We start from the raw sequence: 24,438 nt of genomic DNA on the forward strand, positions 1-24,438 counted from the left end.
CGTCGTACCAAACGAGTCATCCCGGGATTTCGGCCCGTGCGATCGCTTTTGGACGCAGTTGGCCCTTCGCTGCTTTCTGCTACCGACCTTGCCTCCCGGTACGGCATTGAGGGAGAGATATGTCGGCCCCTAAACCATATGTGACAAATCCCACGCCTACTCACAGCTCCAAACCGCCCTTGTCAATATAGCGTAAGAATTAGATGGCTTATATATTCAAGAGAAAAGTCATTTTCTGTCATATGGTAAGCACTGGAGTCGCAGATTACAAGGTGTACGCATGCGCCCTCCTAAAGGTAACATATACCTACAGTCATAAGCTTTTTCCGACTAACTACAGGAGCTCATATCTTCGAGACATTACATTTACAGCTAAAATACATAGCATATACAGATACCTACTAAATACGTAATATTTAAAGATATATTCATTAAAAAGAAAAGCCGTTGTACAAAATGCGGCCCTGGATTCTCTTTTAAAACCAGTAAACTCATAGGTACGGATAAAATCAGGTAGCGCATTCCACAACTTAGCTGATACCTAAAAAAAGGGAGAACTAAGACCATAACTGGTTGTTCCAGGTTTATTGAGGAACAGAATGTAATTTCCGCGAAGATCATGCATAAGAAGAGGGCGGGAGAGAAAACGTATTTTTCATGTAAGCAAAAAACCCTTTTTTCAAAAAAAAAAACGAAAACATACTTTTATCAAGTAATATGAGGAAATTTTGAATGCGCATATTGCACAGAGATGTAGAACTTGACTTTCGTAGTAAGAGGACAGGTAATCTGCAAATATAAATATCGTTATTCTCTTATTTACATTATTCTACCGTTTCTTTGACACGAGAATTACAGCGAAATGAAAGCACAACTTTGTCGCGAATTTTCTATGATAAAAACTTGTTCTGAAATCCAAAATCTAAGTTAACAGCACACACCAGGCCTACTCCTGAGTATCTGGCTAGAAATCATTCCTCTGGCCGCGCTTCAGCCATTCGATGAGGGCCAGTCTCGTGCTTCTTAAGTTGCCTCGCTCGTGCCCAAAAAGAATTCTGGGTAATTCTGCCATTCCATGACAAGGCAAGACTCCCGGTTCTCATTTCATAGTTTTTTTCATAAGTGTCGGGCCACCCAGTCCTACCAGCAAAATAAGGCATCGATTGAAGGTTTTAGCTTTCAAAACTTGCCCAGATTGTGTCAGTAGGTCCTGGAATTCGTCCACAGAAAGGCCAGAGAGACACCTTCACTTGTGAACCGCCATGTTTACAACCGAGCATTTTAGGCGTCCCAGTCTGCATGAAACCATCTCTCGCCTCTGTCTGAGACAAGACCACACACGCGCGGTTCTTACGTTACGTTTATGCCTATAGAATCAACTGAAATGTCAATTGCTGGTACAAAAAAAAAAAAACAAAAAACCAGCATGTTAATATTTTTTTGGTAGGCTAGGTATCGAAGAGCCAGAACATTTGCGCATGCGCTGACGGAATGTTTGAACAAGAGAGAAAAACGCAGTACCTCCAGACACCGGCGCTGGAGCGTCGTACCAAACGAGTCATCCCGGGATTTCGGCCCGTGCGATCGCTTTTGGACGCAGTTGGCCCTTCGCTGCTTTCTGCTACCGACCTTGCCTCCCGGTACGGCATTGAGGGAGAGATATGTCGGCCCCTAAACCATATGTGACAAATCCCACGCCTACTCACAGCTCCAAACCGCCCTTGTCAATATAGCGTAAGAATTAGATGGCTTATATATTCAAGAGAAAAGTCATTTTCTGTCATATGGTAAGCACTGGAGTCGCAGATTACAAGGTGTACGCATGCGCCCTCCTAAAGGTAACATATACCTACAGTCATAAGCTTTTTCCGACTAACTACAGGAGCTCATATCTTCGAGACATTACATTTACAGCTAAAATACATAGCATATACAGATACCTACTAAATACGTAATATTTAAAGATATATTCATTAAAAAGAAAAGCCGTTGTACAAAATGCGGCCCTGGATTCTCTTTTAAAACCAGTAAACTCATAGGTACGGATAAAATCAGGTAGCGCATTCCACAACTTAGCTGATACCTAAAAAAAGGGAGAACTAAGACCATAACTGGTTGTTCCAGGTTTATTGAGGAACAGAATGTAATTTCCGCGAAGATCATGCATAAGAAGAGGGCGGGAGAGAAAACGTATTTTTCATGTAAGCAAAAAACCCTTTTTTCAAAAAAAAAAACGAAAACATACTTTTATCAAGTAATATGAGGAAATTTTGAATGCGCATATTGCACAGAGATGTAGAACTTGACTTTCGTAGTAAGAGGACAGGTAATCTGCAAATATAAATATCGTTATTCTCTTATTTACATTATTCTACCGTTTCTTTGACACGAGAATTACAGCGAAATGAAAGCACAACTTTGTCGCGAATTTTCTATGATAAAAACTTGTTCTGAAATCCAAAATCTAAGTTAACAGCACACACCAGGCCTACTCCTGAGTATCTGGCTAGAAATCATTCCTCTGGCCGCGCTTCAGCCATTCGATGAGGGCCAGTCTCGTGCTTCTTAAGTTGCCTCGCTCGTGCCCAAAAAGAATTCTGGGTAATTCTGCCATTCCATGACAAGGCAAGACTCCCGGTTCTCATTTCATAGTTTTTTTCATAAGTGTCGGGCCACCCAGTCCTACCAGCAAAATAAGGCATCGATTGAAGGTTTTAGCTTTCAAAACTTGCCCAGATTGTGTCAGTAGGTCCTGGAATTCGTCCACAGAAAGGCCAGAGAGACACCTTCACTTGTGAACCGCCATGTTTACAACCGAGCATTTTAGGCGTCCCAGTCTGCATGAAACCATCTCTCGCCTCTGTCTGAGACAAGACCACACACGCGCGGTTCTTACGTTACGTTTATGCCTATAGAATCAACTGAAATGTCAATTGCTGGTACAAAAAAAAAAAAACAAAAAACCAGCATGTTAATATTTTTTTGGTAGGCTAGGTATCGAAGAGCCAGAACATTTGCGCATGCGCTGACGGAATGTTTGAACAAGAGAGAAAAACGCAGTACCTCCAGACACCGGCGCTGGAGCGTCGTACCAAACGAGTCATCCCGGGATTTCGGCCCGTGCGATCGCTTTTGGACGCAGTTGGCCCTTCGCTGCTTTCTGCTACCGACCTTGCCTCCCGGTACGGCATTGAGGGAGAGATATGTCGGCCCCTAAACCATATGTGACAAATCCCACGCCTACTCACAGCTCCAAACCGCCCTTGTCAATATAGCGTAAGAATTAGATGGCTTATATATTCAAGAGAAAAGTCATTTTCTGTCATATGGTAAGCACTGGAGTCGCAGATTACAAGGTGTACGCATGCGCCCTCCTAAAGGTAACATATACCTACAGTCATAAGCTTTTTCCGACTAACTACAGGAGCTCATATCTTCGAGACATTACATTTACAGCTAAAATACATAGCATATACAGATACCTACTAAATACGTAATATTTAAAGATATATTCATTAAAAAGAAAAGCCGTTGTACAAAATGCGGCCCTGGATTCTCTTTTAAAACCAGTAAACTCATAGGTACGGATAAAATCAGGTAGCGCATTCCACAACTTAGCTGATACCTAAAAAAAGGGAGAACTAAGACCATAACTGGTTGTTCCAGGTTTATTGAGGAACAGAATGTAATTTCCGCGAAGATCATGCATAAGAAGAGGGCGGGAGAGAAAACGTATTTTTCATGTAAGCAAAAAACCCTTTTTTCAAAAAAAAAAACGAAAACATACTTTTATCAAGTAATATGAGGAAATTTTGAATGCGCATATTGCACAGAGATGTAGAACTTGACTTTCGTAGTAAGAGGACAGGTAATCTGCAAATATAAATATCGTTATTCTCTTATTTACATTATTCTACCGTTTCTTTGACACGAGAATTACAGCGAAATGAAAGCACAACTTTGTCGCGAATTTTCTATGATAAAAACTTGTTCTGAAATCCAAAATCTAAGTTAACAGCACACACCAGGCCTACTCCTGAGTATCTGGCTAGAAATCATTCCTCTGGCCGCGCTTCAGCCATTCGATGAGGGCCAGTCTCGTGCTTCTTAAGTTGCCTCGCTCGTGCCCAAAAAGAATTCTGGGTAATTCTGCCATTCCATGACAAGGCAAGACTCCCGGTTCTCATTTCATAGTTTTTTTCATAAGTGTCGGGCCACCCAGTCCTACCAGCAAAATAAGGCATCGATTGAAGGTTTTAGCTTTCAAAACTTGCCCAGATTGTGTCAGTAGGTCCTGGAATTCGTCCACAGAAAGGCCAGAGAGACACCTTCACTTGTGAACCGCCATGTTTACAACCGAGCATTTTAGGCGTCCCAGTCTGCATGAAACCATCTCTCGCCTCTGTCTGAGACAAGACCACACACGCGCGGTTCTTACGTTACGTTTATGCCTATAGAATCAACTGAAATGTCAATTGCTGGTACAAAAAAAAAAAAACAAAAAACCAGCATGTTAATATTTTTTTGGTAGGCTAGGTATCGAAGAGCCAGAACATTTGCGCATGCGCTGACGGAATGTTTGAACAAGAGAGAAAAACGCAGTACCTCCAGACACCGGCGCTGGAGCGTCGTACCAAACGAGTCATCCCGGGATTTCGGCCCGTGCGATCGCTTTTGGACGCAGTTGGCCCTTCGCTGCTTTCTGCTACCGACCTTGCCTCCCGGTACGGCATTGAGGGAGAGATATGTCGGCCCCTAAACCATATGTGACAAATCCCACGCCTACTCACAGCTCCAAACCGCCCTTGTCAATATAGCGTAAGAATTAGATGGCTTATATATTCAAGAGAAAAGTCATTTTCTGTCATATGGTAAGCACTGGAGTCGCAGATTACAAGGTGTACGCATGCGCCCTCCTAAAGGTAACATATACCTACAGTCATAAGCTTTTTCCGACTAACTACAGGAGCTCATATCTTCGAGACATTACATTTACAGCTAAAATACATAGCATATACAGATACCTACTAAATACGTAATATTTAAAGATATATTCATTAAAAAGAAAAGCCGTTGTACAAAATGCGGCCCTGGATTCTCTTTTAAAACCAGTAAACTCATAGGTACGGATAAAATCAGGTAGCGCATTCCACAACTTAGCTGATACCTAAAAAAAGGGAGAACTAAGACCATAACTGGTTGTTCCAGGTTTATTGAGGAACAGAATGTAATTTCCGCGAAGATCATGCATAAGAAGAGGGCGGGAGAGAAAACGTATTTTTCATGTAAGCAAAAAACCCTTTTTTCAAAAAAAAAAACGAAAACATACTTTTATCAAGTAATATGAGGAAACTTTGAATGCGCATATTGCACAGAGATGTAGAACTTGACTTTCGTAGTAAGAGGACAGGTAATCTGCAAATATAAATATCGTTATTCTCTTATTTACATTATTCTACCGTTTCTTTGACACGAGAATTACAGCGAAATGAAAGCACAACTTTGTCGCGAATTTTCTATGATAAAAACTTGTTCTGAAATCCAAAATCTAAGTTAACAGCACACACCAGGCCTACTCCTGAGTATCTGGCTAGAAATCATTCCTCTGGCCGCGCTTCAGCCATTCGATGAGGGCCAGTCTCGTGCTTCTTAAGTTGCCTCGCTCGTGCCCAAAAAGAATTCTGGGTAATTCTGCCATTCCATGACAAGGCAAGACTCCCGGTTCTCATTTCATAGTTTTTTTCATAAGTGTCGGGCCACCCAGTCCTACCAGCAAAATAAGGCATCGATTGAAGGTTTTAGCTTTCAAAACTTGCCCAGATTGTGTCAGTAGGTCCTGGAATTCGTCCACAGAAAGGCCAGAGAGACACCTTCACTTGTGAACCGCCATGTTTACAACCGAGCATTTTAGGCGTCCCAGTCTGCATGAAACCATCTCTCGCCTCTGTCTGAGACAAGACCATACACGCGCGGTTCTTACGTTACGTTTATGCCTATAGAATCAACTGAAATGTCAATTGCTGGTACAAAAAAAAAAAAACAAAAAACCAGCATGTTAATATTTTTTTGGTAGGCTAGGTATCGAAGAGCCAGAACATTTGCGCATGCGCTGACGGAATGTTTGAACAAGAGAGAAAAACGCAGTACCTCCAGACACCGGCGCTGGAGCGTCGTACCAAACGAGTCATCCCGGGATTTCGGCCCGTGCGATCGCTTTTGGACGCAGTTGGCCCTTCGCTGCTTTCTGCTACCGACCTTGCCTCCCGGTACGGCATTGAGGGAGAGATATGTCGGCCCCTAAACCATATGTGACAAATCCCACGCCTACTCACAGCTCCAAACCGCCCTTGTCAATATAGCGTAAGAATTAGATGGCTTATATATTCAAGAGAAAAGTCATTTTCTGTCATATGGTAAGCACTGGAGTCGCAGATTACAAGGTGTACGCATGCGCCCTCCTAAAGGTAACATATACCTACAGTCATAAGCTTTTTCCGACTAACTACAGGAGCTCATATCTTCGAGACATTACATTTACAGCTAAAATACATAGCATATACAGATACCTACTAAATACGTAATATTTAAAGATATATTCATTAAAAAGAAAAGCCGTTGTACAAAATGCGGCCCTGGATTCTCTTTTAAAACCAGTAAACTCATAGGTACGGATAAAATCAGGTAGCGCATTCCACAACTTAGCTGATACCTAAAAAAAGGGAGAACTAAGACCATAACTGGTTGTTCCAGGTTTATTGAGGAACAGAATGTAATTTCCGCGAAGATCATGCATAAGAAGAGGGCGGGAGAGAAAACGTATTTTTCATGTAAGCAAAAAACCCTTTTTTCAAAAAAAAAACGAAAACATACTTTTATCAAGTAATATGAGGAAACTTTGAATGCGCATATTGCACAGAGATGTAGAACTTGACTTTCGTAGTAAGAGGACAGGTAATCTGCAAATATAAATATCGTTATTCTCTTATTTACATTATTCTACCGTTTCTTTGACACGAGAATTACAGCGAAATGAAAGCACAACTTTGTCGCGAATTTTCTATGATAAAAACTTGTTCTGAAATCCAAAATCTAAGTTAACAGCACACACCAGGCCTACTCCTGAGTATCTGGCTAGAAATCATTCCTCTGGCCGCGCTTCAGCCATTCGATGAGGGCCAGTCTCGTGCTTCTTAAGTTGCCTCGCTCGTGCCCAAAAAGAATTCTGGGTAATTCTGCCATTCCATGACAAGGCAAGACTCCCGGTTCTCATTTCATAGTTTTTTTCATAAGTGTCGGGCCACCCAGTCCTACCAGCAAAATAAGGCATCGATTGAAGGTTTTAGCTTTCAAAACTTGCCCAGATTGTGTCAGTAGGTCCTGGAATTCGTCCACAGAAAGGCCAGAGAGACACCTTCACTTGTGAACCGCCATGTTTACAACCGAGCATTTTAGGCGTCCCAGTCTGCATGAAACCATCTCTCGCCTCTGTTTTCTTTCAAAGGCTTGCCTTTACCCACATTCTAGCTTAATGATGCTAGCCTGGTGGCTTCTTTGGACGAAAATGGCCTGAAAAGGCAGTTATAAAATGATTACCTACCAGATATGAGCTAACTCGCTCGCTCTCTTTCGGGTGTCGGAACACGAACGGTTGACATTTGTCACGTGATGCTCTAACATGAGCCCACACAAACTGAATACAGCATATGTTTCAATGTTATGTGTGTACTTTCAGAATATCTCATACTATTTCATAAATTTATTTTTTGTGACGTTATCACTTTACCACTCCCACGCAGTCTGTCACGAAGGGCCGTTTCGCGTTACGTCATCACGGCCATGTTGGTGGACGAAAACAAAAGTTCCTTCATTAATTAGCTCCTTTTGTTCGTCCGCCAGCAATTGTACATTACATCATTGTTATCTGTGGCTCTGGAGATTGGTTGCAAACCATCTATAATAAAGCCGGGAAAATGGTAAATATTTATCTATTTTGACGTTGGTTGCGGTCGCATTTGGGGAAATCAAGCTCTATTGTTCAGTGTTCTCGTGGGGATTCAAAACACCAGAGAGTTGACACTCTTTTTGCGGTCATTAGGGGATTAACACTAGTGTTAAATCAAGTTCTATTGTTCAGTGTTCCCCAAGAGAACATCTGCGCATCTCGAGATACTCGGGTTTGCTATCGATGATGCTTACTGATTTTGTGATATTTTTGCGCGGTTTACTCTTGGTATCCAAAAAGAAAACTGGGGCTAACCATGCATTTTTTGAGAGATAATTAAGCTTTCAATTTTAGAAAGAACGCCATACATTGCTTTGTATTTTAAAGAGCTTTAAAGCTTTCTACAGAAATTATTTATCAATTATCTTTGAAAAATGCGTGGTTACCCCTAATTGTCTTTTTGGATTTCAATAACACTTGTTAATTAGATCTACTTTTTTTGCATAATCATAAACCGGGGCAAAAATACCATTGAATTAGTAGGAACCGTCCGTAATTTATAACTGGTTTTTCTTTTCCAAGTACTGACACATTCTCTTTATTCCAAATGTATTTTGAATAGTTTCGTGTTTGAGACAGATCCCTCATGCAAGTGATATTTGTCGTCCAGCCGTGTGGGCTATTACTTAACTTTGGACAGGCAAACAAAAGATATTCATAAGTTAGGCAATTAATTACTTTAGTTTTGGTTTTATGACGCTCGATAGATTACAAGATAAAAATGAGGCAATTTGGGATAGAGTGAGTTTCAATAAACCTAATCGGCTAACTCAATGTTGTACCCAATTCAAATCTCCCGGGATTAAGATTCTTTGTGTGTTGTATTTGCATGATAATGTAGCATTCATATGTAAATGATATGGAAATACCTGGAACAAAACGTTTTATTCCCAAAGGGTTTGAATTGGGTACAACATTGAGTTAGCCGATTAGGTTTATTGAAACTCACTCTATCCCAAATTGCCTCATTTTTATCTTGTAATCTTGAACTCCTCGTGCTGTTATTGCACACATAGAAACAATATCTGCAGGAATTTCGTAAAACTTTGGGTCTGTATACATTAGTTCAATTAAGTAGATATACAAAGGCTTGGATTTTTGAGGGAATAAATTATGGTAATTTTCTCAGAATCATACTTTTGCTAGCTAGGTTGCTGCCTTTATATTTTCACAAACTTAATTCAAATCATTGTAGTTTATGTCCATATTTAAGTTCGCTTAAGTTTAAAAAGTACTATTTGCAAGGCTACGAAAAATTAAAGTAAAAAACCGAACATTTTCGATGTTAAGTCAACCTCAGTGTACATTAAAAAAATGTAATTAAGGTTAATTTAAATTATTTTAGCCTTGTAAATATCATTGAAAGTTTATATTTAACACGTATTCACTTAAGTGGAAATGGCTAGTGGTGGATATTGTGGTGAGGTAAATACCCACCACTAGCCACCAACACTGTGGTGAATGGTTGTTTTAGGAGGCAGTGTGGCCCAGTGGTTAGGGCGCTTGCCTTGAGATCCGGAGATCCCGGGTTCAAGACCCGCTCTAACCATTCATTGAATTTGTTCCTGGTAGCCCCTGGTTCAACTTCCCAGCTGCACTTGTAAATAGCCAACTGGTTTACCTCTGGCCAGTTGGGATTCTTAACAGTTGTTGTTGTTGTTCTGTTCCGTCGTTTCGTTGTGTTTCATTGGCCCTGAAAGGCCGCTATGGGGAGCAGTCAATTAAGTATGTATTGTATTGTATTGTGTTGTATAGTATATAGTAAAACAGTGAGATCATATAATTAAAACAAAAAGATGATTTTAACCCATGTATTCCTGCAATGATTTCAATATTTTCAGGCACAAATCCCGCGCGAGTAATAGCAAAGGATATTCTGAGTTTTAGTAGCCAATCAGAGCGTGCCTTCAATGCTATCCACTGTTTCAGTATATATTAATTAAGGGTGCGTTCGATTGACCCTATTCCGGAATAAGAATATGCGCAGTGATGATTTAAAATGGTATGTTTGACGTTTTGAAGTAACAAGGATAATAAAGACATGTTTAAAATGGCATTTTAGCAGGTGTTTGATGATTTTAATGTAAATCTCCTGAAAATGAAGGATTTCTAACTTCTATTCCACTTATTCCTATTCCGGAATTGGAAGACTTCTAAGTGGCAAATGATGCTCAGGAGGATGGGTGGGGTAGAACTAGAATGCAGATCAAAGAGTAACATGATTAAGGGTGCATGCGATTGACCGATTCTATTTGCTTCCATGCAGCAATTCTAAATGCAATGAACTCTAAAGGCAGCTTACAAGCTTCACAAAATGTCGATCAACGAGTGTAACCGTTTCTCAGGCACCAACTTTATAAAAGATGTGAGACCATTACGCAACAGCGCGCCATTTGTTGGTGAGGCCGACCACAGTGTTCCACTTTGCCCTGAAGAGCAACACTCCAGAGAAAGAACTCCGAGTTGCAGTTTTTCTTGCAGATTTGCTCCAGTTGCATTTGTTTTTACAACTGTCACTGGACAGCTAACACAAAATGTTGTGCTACCACTTTGGGTCGATAGCACAACACCCCCACCATCAACTTCCTCTCCAAATCAAACTATCCAAGGGAAGCCAACACTTGACAGCTATTTTGTTGTTTCATTTTCCTCCTTTGTGTTTGTTTTTGCGTTTGGCTTTGTGATATTACTTTGTGACTGCGTATATCCGAAGTACATCACACCCACCCAGTGGAGATACCGTTGGTTCCTCATGGCGATCGGTTTTTGTCAAGGCTTTTCCGCTCTTTTTATCGTGTTTTCCAGCAGTGGAAAGAGGACACCACCATACTTACAATCCATTCTTGGAAACATTTTAATTCCTGTGACAATGATATTGAGGTATGTCATGAAGTTTTAAAACAGTTTGTTGCATAGCTAGTGAATATAGATTTGATTCCTTCCAGCAAAAAAGTCAGGAGGGTTGGAGAGACCTCTTTGCTACTAACCAACTTTTTTTAGGGGAGGAGCTTGTTGTTCCGAGATTATGGGTAGTCACTGCATTGATGAACAAAGTTACTAGGATGTGGGGGAATGAACACAGTCTCACCAATGTTGCCTTGGCTATGGCTTCCCATATGTAGCAATACTTGATCTGCCTTGAAATAGGTTTAATTTAAACCGACTTAACTATGAATTTAAACCTTAAAGCAAATTTCGTTTAAGGTTTTTCTTCAAACCAGTAATTTGATTTAAACTTTTTTTACCTGTAAATTTAAACCGTTGAATAGACCTCTTTACAGTTGTGTGCTTAGTTACCTGGCCTTTAAATGAAAGTGAGGCTGGTGTTGACCTTGTTATGATACAGACCTCCCTCCTTCTCTTATGTTAATGATGTTGTTGTCATGTTAATTAGTAAGAATTTACATAAGAAAAGCAGTTTCATTCATGGGCCAGGTAACTAAGCACACAACTGTAGAATTAACAAATTGATGTCAGTTTTTCATGCATCTGTCCTGCTATTGATTATGAATTTCGTCATAACATTGTCAGACGCATGAAAAACTGACATCAATAATTATTTGTTTTTTACAATAACAAAAAGGCAGAGGGATCAAAGTTAAGTCAAAACACCAGAAGAACGCGAGCCAAAAATGGAAGAAACTTCAATTTTTTTCAAGCTGATGCCATTAATATCACGACAATTTTGCATAAATGATAAATTTATGTGTCTGTCCGGTTATTGACAATAAAAATTAGCCAATGAGCGCACGAGAATTTTGCAGTAGTTGTAAAATGGACTATTGACTTAAAACTTCTGAATTGATTTATTATAAACCTTTGAAATTCATTTAAATCTTTCAAATTCATTTAAAACTTTGAAATTCGTAAAATTCAATATTTTAATCTTTCCAATTCATTTAAAACATTGCAAAATCCATTGATAATTAGTAAACTTCTTGGGGCAAGTTTGACCAGGGTAGGGCAGCCATTTAGTTTTCAAACTATCATTTCCATTTTTTGTCCAAATAGAAATTTCATGCTACAGTTTACACTTCTCTGCTGCGCAAAAAGGTCTCTTAGCTCCATTCCAAAATAGGTGCTTACAGATGTAACCCTTTTTTTCTATAGATTCATTTTTCTTAAGAAGATTGCAACCAAAAGGAAATTTATCTCTGCGGTTGTCGTTTTCGTGGGTCTGTTCATTTGCCTCCTGCCAACAGTTTTCCCAAGCATGGATTCTCACACTGCAACAAATCGCAATCTGGGAGGAGCATCAGGGCCTGGAAGAATATTATGGCCTTTGGTTTTTATGTTTGGATTTGTAAGTGGACCTGTTTTTAACTACAGTGGAAACCTGTTAATATGGTCATCCACGGGCCGGCCGGGTGGCCGTATTACGGGAGTAAGGTGTAACAAATATCGCATTTGCACTTCCAGAACAACTTTCTTTTAATAAACATCAGGAATGTACGTACAGTAACTGTATAAAATACTTGTAACTTGGCTCAGTAGGTAAAACGCTTAAAATTGTTATGTGTACTGTTTGTTCTGAGCCTAAAGTCAAAACAAAAACAGGCCCAACTTACTATGCTTCTAAAAAATGGAAGCCGCGTAATTACCCAACCAAAAGACTTTTATTAGTGTCAATCATGTTTTTGATGAAAGCACAATAACTTAATCCCTTCGCAATTTGCCTTACTGGATGTTACAGTAGTGTCAAGATCATGTTTGTAATGAAAACAGGGAGGAGTGTTGCTGACTGCGTGACAGTAATTTGTAAAGTAAATCGGCTGTTCGATTACAGTGGTAAATAACAAAGGTCAATGAAATTGACCTGACACAGTTGTTTTGGTTTTCTTTTTTTGCACGAGTGGCCATATTAACAGGGTGAAATTATAGAGGATTCTTCTGTTTAGGATTTAAAATTGTGGCTGTTGTCCGTATTAACGGGTGACCGCATTAACGTGGGTTTTCTATATTTAATTTGCCGGGCCAAAAAAAAGTGGCCACAGCAAGGAGGTGACCGTATTACCGAGGTGGCCGTAAGGCGGGGTTCCATTGAGTGCATATAAGTTCGTCACTCAGTGTACTGTGCCCTGCTCTTAAAAATCATCTGTGGTTTCCCTTCTCTTCTTGAAGGAGTTTACTATTGTTTTGTTTTCTTTGTGGTCTCTGTGCAATCAGTAGTACCTGAAGTGGACACTTAAATTATATCGTCATCCTCATCATCATCATCAAGCACTGATCGGTTGGCTCAGTTGGTTGAGCATTGGACTATGCTGTACAGAAGGTCACGGGATCAAAACTCTGGCCAGACCAACACTCAGGGACTTAACCCTTTGACGCCTGAACGGGCCAAAACACGTTAAACCAGCCAGACTTCTTATTTCACTGTGTCTTACGCCAGAGTATTTTACACTGGGGAACCCCCATGAGTCAATGGGTTAACATAAAATGTCACTTCATGAGGACAAAGTGGTGCCTTTGTAAGGACATCTGCAAATGGTTAGACTCTCTAGTCTTCTCGGAAAAGGATGATAAACCATAGGCCCTGTCTCACAACCTTTCAATGTTCATGGGATGTAAAAACAACCCACACACTATTCATAAAGAGCAGGGCATGGAGTTCCTGGTTTTGTGGTCTGTTCTCTGTGGTGTATCATGGTTGCAAGGGTAACCACTTGGGGCTACACCAAGGTACTCTAAAGTCCATGGGTATAACTAAATAATATAATTATGATGATGATGATGATCATCATCATCATCATCCTGGTGATTGACAGTTTAGGGTATATACTGGTCCTTACAAATACATATAATTTTGTTTTTGCAGAGTACCTCAGCCATTTCTTTTATTATAGAAGAGAAAGCTGTTAAAATGAGTGACAAACACGGGAATCTTCAAGCCAGCTTAGTGTCTGTCCTGTTTTGGACATCACTTGCACAGTTCCTCTCTGTGGCACTGTGTTTTTGGACAGACTTTGTGCCTGGATTTGGGCATGCAGAAAACCTGCAACAGTTTGTTGACAAGTACGTAAATAAGATGAACACCTGCAGAAAACACCTTGGCTGCCCCGGACCGGGGATTTCCCCCACCTACCCAGAGTTTCATCCCCTCCTACTTAACCCATTGAAACCTCTAATGCCCTAGGATGTCCCTAGTCGACGAGTAAAATCGTCTGGTCTGGCGTTAGACAGAGTAAACTCTGTTAAATCTCACTCCCAGGAGTCTTTGCAGGGTTAAGAGAGGAACATGAGAGTTAATAATGCAAATTCACTGTTTTCCCCACCAACTTCTCTAATTAGGCAGGGAAATTATTTCCCCGTCTAATGAGAAATAAAAAGCTGTTGTTTATTAAGCCCATTGACTTTTGGAAGTGAGACTTCACAGATATTTACTCTGTCTACCGTCAGATGATTTCACCCATCCACATGGGGCGTCCAAGGGAGTTTGAGGTGTCATTGGTTTCGGCGGTCCCCTCTATTAACCCATTGGTTCCTTGGAGTGAGATTTAACAGTTTTTTACTATGTCAAACGCCAGGCAATTTTACTTATTAAATGGGGGCCTCCTGGGGTACCTGAGTAGTAAATGATGATCAGGTCTTTAAAGTGCTACTATGATCAAAAAATCATTTTCTTTTTTTCTTCAGAATTTGAAAGCGTGTTTGCTTAACACTTGACTGGCAAAAGTTTGAGCTTTGATTTTTATCCAAAAGCTGTTTATTTTGAGTGTAAAGTTTGGATCTCACGGTCCGCCATTATTCATGCACGTTCAAAACTGACCGATTGGACCTCAGAGAGTTGGATCTAGGGAAAAGTGATGTCATTTACTCACTAGCTTAAAATTTCAGGGTGTATTTCGCGAGATATTTTTTATGCAAAACACAAGTTTAAAATTCTGAAAGCCTGAAACTCCCGTGCTGCATCTTAATTCAGCCATGTACACAATTGCTTTACATTCTTAAACCAGTGAGTCTTTGACGTCATTTTCTGCTCAACCCAGCTCTCTCAAGATTTTAAACTTTAAGTTAGTATTCAGGTGGACCAATAAATAAGAAAATTCCACTTAAAATAAACAGGACTCTGGTGTCTTTTTAAAATCAGAACTTAAACCTTGGGTCACTTAGTGTTTAGTTAACTTAGTTTTGAAATCCAAAGGAAAAGAAGAATCTTTTTTTTGGTCGTAGTAGCATTTTAAGGGAGCTTATCCCCTTTCCCTGCCCAATTTAAGAGTGACACTTTTGCTAGAGCTCCCACTATATGATATATCCTTCTCCATGGAAAATCAGTTGATCAGGCAACAAATTTTAAAATAAGTTACAAGAACGAAAAAAAAACTGAGTGTGCTCTGCATGTAGGTGTTTATGCATTTTTGTTGAACATTAAATCTTGTTTTGACCAATGACAAAAATACATAAAATAATGCACAAATTACTCCACCAATGACTGAAGTATATATTGCACTGGAGGGCAAAACCTGAGTCTACCCCTGTGGAGAAGAGTTTGTTACTCTCCGTCCTAGTGCTAGGTATAGAGTGAATGAAATTGGCAACTTTGTTGTAGCAGAATAAAAGTGGCCACTAAATTGTTATTGAGCTGATAAATTGTGTGACTGGACAATATGGATAATTTGTGCCATAATATTTTTAAACATCATTTCTCATGGCCTCTGTGGTCCTTTCTTTAATTAATGCCAAGAATATTGTTTGAGATTGCTTCTGTTTCATTTCAGCTGGATGTTTGGAGTGAAGTGTGTATTTGGGGGAGCAGGTTGTTCATGGACTCCACCTATTTGTGCTTTTTTGTTCATAACAAGCTACTTGCTGACTGTATGTGGAACAGCATTGTTACTGCGTTATTCAGAAGGAGCAACACTACTGGCAATAGTTTTGGTGAGTTTGGCATGTCCCAGCATTAACTGAACATTACCATCTGGACGTGAAGGGTGATAGACCGGCGTCAGAGAAACTTGCATCAAGTAAATATTTGCAAGATATGAGATGTATGCTCTATTTCCATGAAGTTTTCCATTTAATTGTAGTCTCAATTTCATACTGACAACAGTAGAGTTTACATTAAGGTTTGTGGCACCTTTTCTGGAAGGTCAGCAAGTGAGCACACCTTTCCTCTTCAGTGTCAAATGCAGTGTAGGGAATTCATTATGTAGAAATGTAGAATTTTTTACCATAATAGCACTTAAATTTAAAACACTGAGGAGATTCATCATTCACCTAGTCTCCTTTGCAGCCATCTTAGGGATGTCACGCAATGTCCTTTCAAGGGAGAATTGCGTTACATCCCAAAAGACGGCTGCAAAGGAGACTAGCAGTCACCAAATCAAATCTTGATTTCTGCCTGTGAAGTATTCATTCTGGGGTGCTCAACGATCACCGAAAGTTAACCGTTTTGATATTGGTGCAGAGACTTCATTGCTATGATTCACTGCTCTGTGTAACCTGCAAGCAGGCTCTTCAATTGAAAATGGCATGCTGTCGGGGGCTTGGTGACTATTGTCGAAACTAGTCTCAGAGCCCCTATATTTCGACCGTTAGCCATTCTCAATGGAAGAGCATACTTGCAGGCTATTAGCTCTGTTCAGTATCAGGTAGCTCTCTGTTTTGTTGTTGTTGTACAAATATATCTATAATACATGTACTACAAAGGCCCGGTGTATGCTGCCAGGAGAGGTCCTGAGGGACTGATCAAATTTACATGTATGTTAAAGAAACAGTTTAAGCTCGCTGTTCAAAGCCAATTCATCCTCTGACCCCTCTATGTAGGGGTAAATTACAGACGAAAATTGTTGGAAATTCCTTCAAAAAAAAAGGAAACTTGTCAGGATTTCATCTAGGGAAAGCAAGATGGGTTGAGAGGAAGATGAGCAGAACATATTGAGAGGGAAATTGACTTGTTGGTGGTGTTGCGGGCATACTGATTTCGAGGAGGGAATGGGGTGGTGGAATGGGAGCGGTGAAGAATCTCATTAGGGACTGACAAAGAAGAGGACTGTAATCGCAAAATCAGAATGGGAATTTAACTTAAAAGAGCAAGTGACTGGAGCTGGCAATTTGGGATGGTAATTAAGGCAAATACCTTAATTTCAGTGCAACTACTAGTTTTTGGTATTTCTTTTGACTTCAGTCCCTATGCACGCCCTTGGGATTCACCTTTTGGATGTTGTTTGAGGAGAAACCCTTTGGCTGGAATCCTACTTTTCACTCAAGCTCTTGGTTCACTGTATTTGCCTTGCTCATTATGATACCAGCAGCTTTTATCTACAACACAGGGTTAGTTGAATGCGAATCATTGGGGAGAAATCTTGATTATAAATCACGTCCTCCACAATTAACCACAAATTTGGTATTTTCATGTTCTCAGGAAGAGAACTGAAAAGAAATGTGAAATGCACATGTGGAGCGTGGCAAACAGAAGTGTAAAGTAAACCAATCAGAATTCTGCTCCAATTTGGCTGAACTATAGAATACAGGGCCACTTTTTTGAAACAAGTACTTTTTCAGTGGCTAATGGCAGCTTGGTAGTCAACTGACGATGATAAACCTTATGACTCTTACTGGCGATCCGCAGGGCCCTTCAGTGATACTGCTTCAAAAATGGCCCTGTATTCTATAATTGCATTCTCGTATAGTGTAATCGGAGGTCTCTCACCACAGGTGCCCCAAGCTGATACCAAGAAATTTCATAATAACTTGTATAGAGCAAAATACCTGAATTTAAAGTGCTACTACGACCAAAAAACCAATTATTTTTTTCTTTGGATTTCAAAACTATGTTAATTAACTAAGCACTAAGTGACCCAAGTTTTAAGTTCTGATTTTAAACATCTGATTTTAGACACCTGTTTTCTGTAAGTGGAATTTTCTTATTTTATTGGCCCACCATTAAGTAGAAAATGACCATTAAGGAGAAAATGACGTCGGAGACTCACTGGTTTAAGATTGCAACGCTGAATTGCTGAATTAATATTCTGATTGCTGAATTAATATGCACCACAGGAGTTTCGGGCTTTCAGACTTTTAATCCCGTGTTTTGCATGTATACTAAATTGCGTTTAAATGCTGAATTTTTAAGGTAGTGAGTAAATGATGTCATTTTTCCTCGATCCAACCCTCTGATGTCCAATTGGTCAGTTTTGAACATGAGTAATGGCAGACCGTGAAACCCGGGGGGGGGACTCCCATATGAAACAGACGGGGATGCTCGTCGTCTCGCTTAGGGGTGTAAATTTTGGATTTTAGTCTCGCTTAGGGTGTTCCGGGCAAAGCGCCAATATTTTATGCCACCAAGGTCTCGTTTAGGGTTCTGCGAAGTAACGCAGAATTACGCGAAGAGAAACAGAAGTCAAATTTCCTTTTAAATTTTCTTTTTAGATAAAAGCATTCGATGATTATGCCTTTTTATCATTAAAACTCATTGCGTGTCGTATTTTTGTGTTTTTAAACGGTCTCTTTTAGGGGTCAAAATTTGCTTAAGCCACGCCTAGATTGGTTTCCTTTAGGGGTTAAATTCAAAATTTCCAACGAGCATCCCCGTCTGTTTCATATGGGAGTCCCACTCCCGGGCCGTGAAATCCAAAACTCAAAGCTCAAAATTTTGCCGGTTAGGTGTTAAGAAGAAAAAAAAAGGAAATGATTTTTTGACCATAGTAGCACTTTTAAGGTGGCTCAAACCAGTTATAACACTTGAAAGAAACATTCTTATTACAAGGATTGACACTACAGCACTTTGTCACTTAACAGCAATGTTATAGTACCACACCAATCACCAATTATTGCTGAAAAAGATTTGGTCATTTTTTGTGATGTACAAAGTTACCGTGGCAACAGGAAAGCCCTGCAAAAGCACCCCATTTTTCGTCTTTACCTGCTCATATGTCAAAAACTAACTCGGTGAGCTCCATTTTTTATTTCTGAAAGGTAATCAGCGTGCCATAATGAAACTTTCGGCAAAGTGTAAAAAAATCCTGTGGAGTGGATTGAGAGCCATCTTAAATAATTGAAAATTTAAGGTGGCTCTGAATCCGCTGCACAGAATTTTTTTGAACTTTGGAGAGAATTTCATCTTGACCTGCTGATCACTTTTGTGCAATAAAAAGTTGGGGTCACCGAGTTCGTTTTTCAGATATGAGCAACTAAAGTCAAAATATAGGGTGTTTTTGCAATCCTTTGCTGTTGCCATGGTAATTTTTACGTCACAAAAATGACTCCATAGCGTTTTACATGGTACCATAATATTTCTGTCACGTGATAAAGTGTTGTAGTGTCAATCCTTCTAATAACAAGGTCTCTTGAAAGTGTTGAAACTGGTTTCAGCCACCTCAAAGATGTGAACTATTCTTAATTAAAAGAGTGCTTGCCTGTCTTCATCTCAGAGGTTTCTCGTTTGTGCTTTCCTTCCCGTTTCAGCGATTATTCCGGGAGTTATTGTCGATGTTGCTTTCAAATGTGGTAATTTTTCTCCATGCAAAGTTCTTGGCTTGTAATTTTTCTGCACATCAGCATGGGGTACCTGTGTTATCACAATACCGAATTCATTTGATCGTAAGCTTCGGAGTCGGAGGAACTCTTTATCATTATATTCGATAGGATCGTAACCTTAAGAAGTTTTCAAAGCTCATCGGTCGGCTGTTATCCTAATGGCCTTCAGTTTGAAAGTATAAAAATCACGTTATCGGCATATTGCCTGTATAACGCATTCGTTCACTTCCACTTGCGACTTCTTTGTCCTTTAGCCTAGACTGAATCTGTCTATTTCTTTTTTTTAAAGTGTGCACTTAGCTATCAAGCTAACTCACAGGCATCCCACTTTTAATAATTTGAAAGGAAAGGCCGTCCTATATCTTATTTCCTCAGTTTCGGTGTTAACGCATCTGATTTTTTTCGTGATCCAGGATGCCTGAAACTGAGAAACAAGAATAGTGGAAAATTATTCATCAGATCCATGAAGATACAATACCCAGTGTTTTTCTGTCAAATGGAAATGGAGAGCAAGTACCATGTTTAGAATCCAAGTGATTCGCTCCAGCCCTTGCAGAAGACGATGTCGTAAAAGTCATCTTTACAATATGTAAAAATCGAAAAAAAATACTCCTGTCCAAATAAAGGAATCAAAATCTCCCCAACCAACTGAAAAATTATTCCGGAAAATACTGATTCCACCCTTTTGCTTTCCTTGTAGCCCTTTTTCGAATTTCTGTCTATATTTGTTCACGAAGCCATTTACGAATGATAGAAATGTGTATTTGAAGTGTGGTTTATAGACGAAAGAAGTGATCTTCTCACTGATCTGGACAATTTAAGCAATTGTCTCTGACTTACACACATGTGAAAAAAAGGTGTCGATGAGTTCAGGTGACTTTTCAAATGACTGTCGAAAGTTATTACGCGATTGCAATTGCTGCGCTTAGTGATTGGTTTAAAAATCTCGCGCCACCAGTTTATCAACCAATGAGAAGGAAAAGCAAAACCAGTCGCGACCTGCAGGCACGATAGAGCAGTTTTCAATTGAGTGTCGAAAGTAATTAGCGAATTGCTTTGGTTTTGCATTACTTCACTCAGTGATTGGTTCAAAGTTCTCGCACCATTTTTTCAACCAATTAGAAGTGAAACCAAAACCAATCGTGGCTCGCGCGTGCACATTTTCCCGCGCTTTGTGTTGGCTACGTGTAATTACTTCGAGTTTGATTGGTTGACTGGATTGTCTCCGTCCTTTTTGATTGGCCAAAGTAATTACTTTGGTTTTGGTTTTACGACACTCGATTGAAACTCGCTCTGTGCCCTGCGCTTTAAGCAAGTTACACAGAATTGCGACGAATTTGGATTGGTTCATTGCGCTGTTTGCAGCTGCCGTGAGGCGTCGACGTAATTACGTTGGTATTTGTTTTTCGACACTCAATTGGGAACCGCTGTAAATGCGAGGATCAATGAAATCTTTCGAAGCCATTAGGGAGCTTAAGCAACGACAACGGCGACGGCAACGAGAACGTCATCTCAAAATGTAAATTTGCGTTACTTTAATCGCTTCGTGACCATTTCAAGGTTTTTAATATGACAAGGGTATGGTAATTCCTCAAAGATGACACCAGTCGGAACGGCACTCAATTTCGGAGAGAAAATGAAAATTGTTTGTCATGTGCTGACGTTCTTCATAAAACCATAAACTTAACTATTTCACGTTGTTGTTTTGCTGACGACGGCAAAGAAATGGACAAAAGTGAAAAACGCACGTGCAGGGCGTGCAAAGCTATTGTTTTTACCCACGAAATATGCAAATTTGTGACGTTCTCGTTGCCGTCGCCGTTGTCGTTGCTTAAGCTCCCTATTTACGTAATACAATATTATTAACCTTATTCAAGTGTCAATTTGTATTTAGCTCTAAAAAGAAGTTCTAAAAAAAGTTCTAAAAAGAACTTGTAAAAAAAGCTAGTCATGTCAAAAGTGATCCACAAGAAAGTAGGACAAAGTATATTATAACAAGTATATTATAACAAAATATATTAAAATATCGACCAAAAGGAAATAAACAAGAGAGCTTAATAAAATGTAAAATAAATCACAGAGAATATCATGTAAATATTTTCAGAGAACTCATGAGTTACGAATCATACAAGAGTTATAATTGACATTCACTAAATCTACGAGGTTCTTACGCCGCAGGCTTGATAGCTTGCTCTTTATCTTTGTTGGCAAATTTGACCATATATGGGGGGTAGGGGGGGGGGGGAGGGGACCTAAGGATCTTAGTAATTCTTTCCGTTGTTCAACCTGTATGTATTTGAAAGTCTCTATTTCTAAGGCAATAATTAGATGACTTGACATTGAAAATGCTACTCAGACACTGCTGGGTACCATACAATGTTTCAGTTTTTAGATAAGGACAGCAACATCCTGTAATCGCCTAGTATGTCAACTTGGTAGATTTGCACGCTTAAGAAGATAAGTATACTCTTCTGATTGGGTCTTCTATACAATCCTAATGGCATGTTCTTGTATCCTTTCGACGTCCCCGGTATGAAAAGCCTCAAGAAATTTCAAATAAGATGGTTATCATTAACTAATGGCATTAAGGATGTTTTATAGTAATTTTCCTTCAGTAGGAATGAGGTTTCTCAACTTGAGTAGTATGGCCAGTCCCTTTGATTGGCTCTCTTTTACACAGGTCCACAGTATGTTCACCAAATACAAGGTGCTTGTGTCTGTCGCAGCGTTTACACGAACGCGGTTTCATTTGTAACCGCATCGTTTTCGATGCGATTACACCTGTTTACACGACACCGACTGACTGTCGCCGAAACCGTGTCGATTTGAAACCGCTGCCAAAAGTGGAGCGTTTTCAAAACGATGCGCTTTCATCTGTCGTGTAAACAGCGAAACCTCATCGATTTGAACACGGTTTCCATTTTGGCGCGAAATTTGCATTGTTCAATTCAAAATAGTGAAATTAGCACGTAGTGCAGCGCTCGCTTATATCATCACGACTTGGATTTTCTGGCGAAAACGGATCCATGTAAACACCTCCAAACAGCATCGATTTTGACGCGGTTTCGCAGTCATGAAACCGTGTAAATGTGAAACCGCGTTCGTGTAAACGCTGCCTGTATTGACTCCGAGAAACTTGATGTCATTAGCGCAATGGAGACTTGTATTGAGTTAACGAAACACACTCACTGTCCTTTCGGGGTGAAACTTATCAGAATGGGCCATTATACATGTATACTCAACAGAATATCCCGTTTTTGATTTGTTAATAGGGAGCTTAAGCACGCGCGTTTTTGAGACGCGGACGGCAACCGGAAGTGCGCTGCTTTCTTTTTTTTTTGTCTTCACACAACCACATTTACATTGCTAAGTATCTTTTCGCCATTAGAAATGATTAGTATAAAAATCTGGGAGACACCACTGTCCTGGCACGCGAAACGTTCTCTTCCCGTTTCCCTCCGCGTCTGAAAACGCGCGTGGTTAAGGAGGCTCGAAAGGGTTTTTCGTTTATATTAACCTGCGATCAGGCCCATTTTTAGCTTCGCCCATATGTTCTCTTATGTCGTCGCTCGCTAAAATTGGGCCTGACCAAAAGTCTCTCAAGAATTCCGGACGGTCGGCCAAATTTTGGCCGACCAAACTCGTGGTCTGATTGGCTGTTGAAACGCCGGAAGTAAAAATACCATCGTGATTGCGCGGAGCTCTCGCGAAGTCCTCGAGACTAATCCGCCATAAGTGTACGAAAAAATTTGCTCCCTTTTGTTCTTACAATGCCGTGGACGGTGCAACTTGATTTTATTTGTATAAATGGAGATATGCCATCTGAAACATCTCATAACTTGTCCAGAATCGGGTTTGAATCTCTGGAACGAGTGAAATTAGCGATTCCGTTGTCGAGCTCTGTGGCCATGGGGTTGAAAGTACTTTGGCACAAACTTCCCTGATGTTTTGAAAGCTAAATAGCTGGTTCTTTCAAATGGCAATGAAAGCCGATGCATATTGGTTTTCTGGATGAGACAAGGGTCATATATATTAACAGGAGGAGATGCTGATAAAATCGCAAGTTACACGAATGCATGTTTTGAATATCTGTGTATCAAACGGCGCGCTTTATTTATTTACTGTACATGACACGGTTTGTTTGCACACTTCATAATATTTCCAGTTGATTTAACTTTAAACTCGCACTCCAGAAACTAAAATGGCATGTTTCCAGAGAGATCAATTGTACAACAATAAAAGAAACTTTGCGAGTCCATCTTACTGTTCGTACTCCATCAAAAAATTAACAGCCAAACTTATCATGATTTTACTGCGCGCAATTCTAGAAATACACAGCAACTGAAGATATTACCCGAAAAAATCACCAAAGAAACCTTCATGGGCAAACACGTTAAAGGAATAATGTGTTTCTCTTTTTTTTTCTTTAAAAATCTATTGCCAAACCGTCCAACGACAAAATGCTAGGTTATCTCAATTACAAATTATGATGTCAAGCTTAAAAGATTGCATATTCAGTGAAGTTCGGAGGGAGAATTACACCGGCCTTTGCCGCAATATAGTCGTCGAAAACATTCCCCATGCTTTAAATGTGTTTTTCTCAAATTAAAGCCAACGGTAGCTTTCGAATTCGTTTACAATATTCCTCCCACGGTAATTAACTCTGGTCAAAACAAAATTGCGTGAATCTGCCGTCCACGCGTGTATTGGTGCTCCGGGATCACACATGGATCGTATGGCGGCAGCCATGGGCGCCTTCACATGCATTCGGTCCGATCCCGTTGAGCCGGTTGATCCTGAAAAGCCCTTGTTGGGAGCGGTCAACTGAGCGCACATTTACATTTACATTGGTGTAATGGAAGTAAATTTGATTGGCCGATGAAGGACATGTCAATCAATCAAAAAAAGTGGGCGGAAGGAATTTCGAAGAGGAATTTGGTCAGGCTCTATTTTTTCGT

At 40.0% G+C, this 24,438-nt stretch overlaps 1 protein-coding gene across 2 annotated transcripts; it reads left to right on the plus strand.

Moving 5' to 3' along the window:
* The first annotated feature begins 7,802 nt into the window (after positions 1-7,802).
* LOC137978528 (uncharacterized) lies at positions 7,803-20,121 on the plus strand. Of its 2 annotated transcripts, none has more exons than XM_068825497.1 (7): positions 7,803-7,973; positions 10,269-10,882; positions 12,113-12,305; positions 13,818-14,014; positions 15,718-15,877; positions 17,127-17,272; positions 19,894-20,121. In XM_068825497.1, exons 2-7 carry the CDS (start codon positions 10,317-10,319, stop codon positions 19,919-19,921), a joined length of 1,290 nt encoding a protein of 429 aa, XP_068681598.1. In that variant the 5' UTR covers positions 7,803-7,973; positions 10,269-10,316; the 3' UTR covers positions 19,922-20,121. The 2 variants fall into 2 exon arrangements, with proteins under 2 accessions (XP_068681598.1, XP_068681599.1); XM_068825498.1 differs by having other exon boundaries at positions 7,834-7,973; positions 10,808-10,882; positions 19,894-20,058.
* The last annotated feature ends 4,317 nt before the right edge of the window (positions 20,122-24,438 follow it).

This window comes from Montipora foliosa, chromosome 12, assembly GCF_036669935.1.
Source record: "Montipora foliosa isolate CH-2021 chromosome 12, ASM3666993v2, whole genome shotgun sequence".
Lineage (NCBI taxonomy): Eukaryota > Metazoa > Cnidaria > Anthozoa > Scleractinia > Acroporidae > Montipora > Montipora foliosa.

Bases quoted from the DNA above. Each gene is read 5' to 3' on its own strand.
- LOC137978528 (XM_068825497.1), top strand. From the start codon at position 10,317: ATGTCGATCAACGAGTGTAACCGTTTCTCAGGCACCAACTTTATAAAA. The intron at 12,306-13,817 runs GTAAGTGGACCT...TTGTTTTTGCAG, and splicing joins TGGTTTTTATGTTTGGATTT to AGTACCTCAGCCATTTCTTT. The intron at 15,878-17,126 runs GTGAGTTTGGCA...TTTTGACTTCAG, and splicing joins CACTACTGGCAATAGTTTTG to TCCCTATGCACGCCCTTGGG.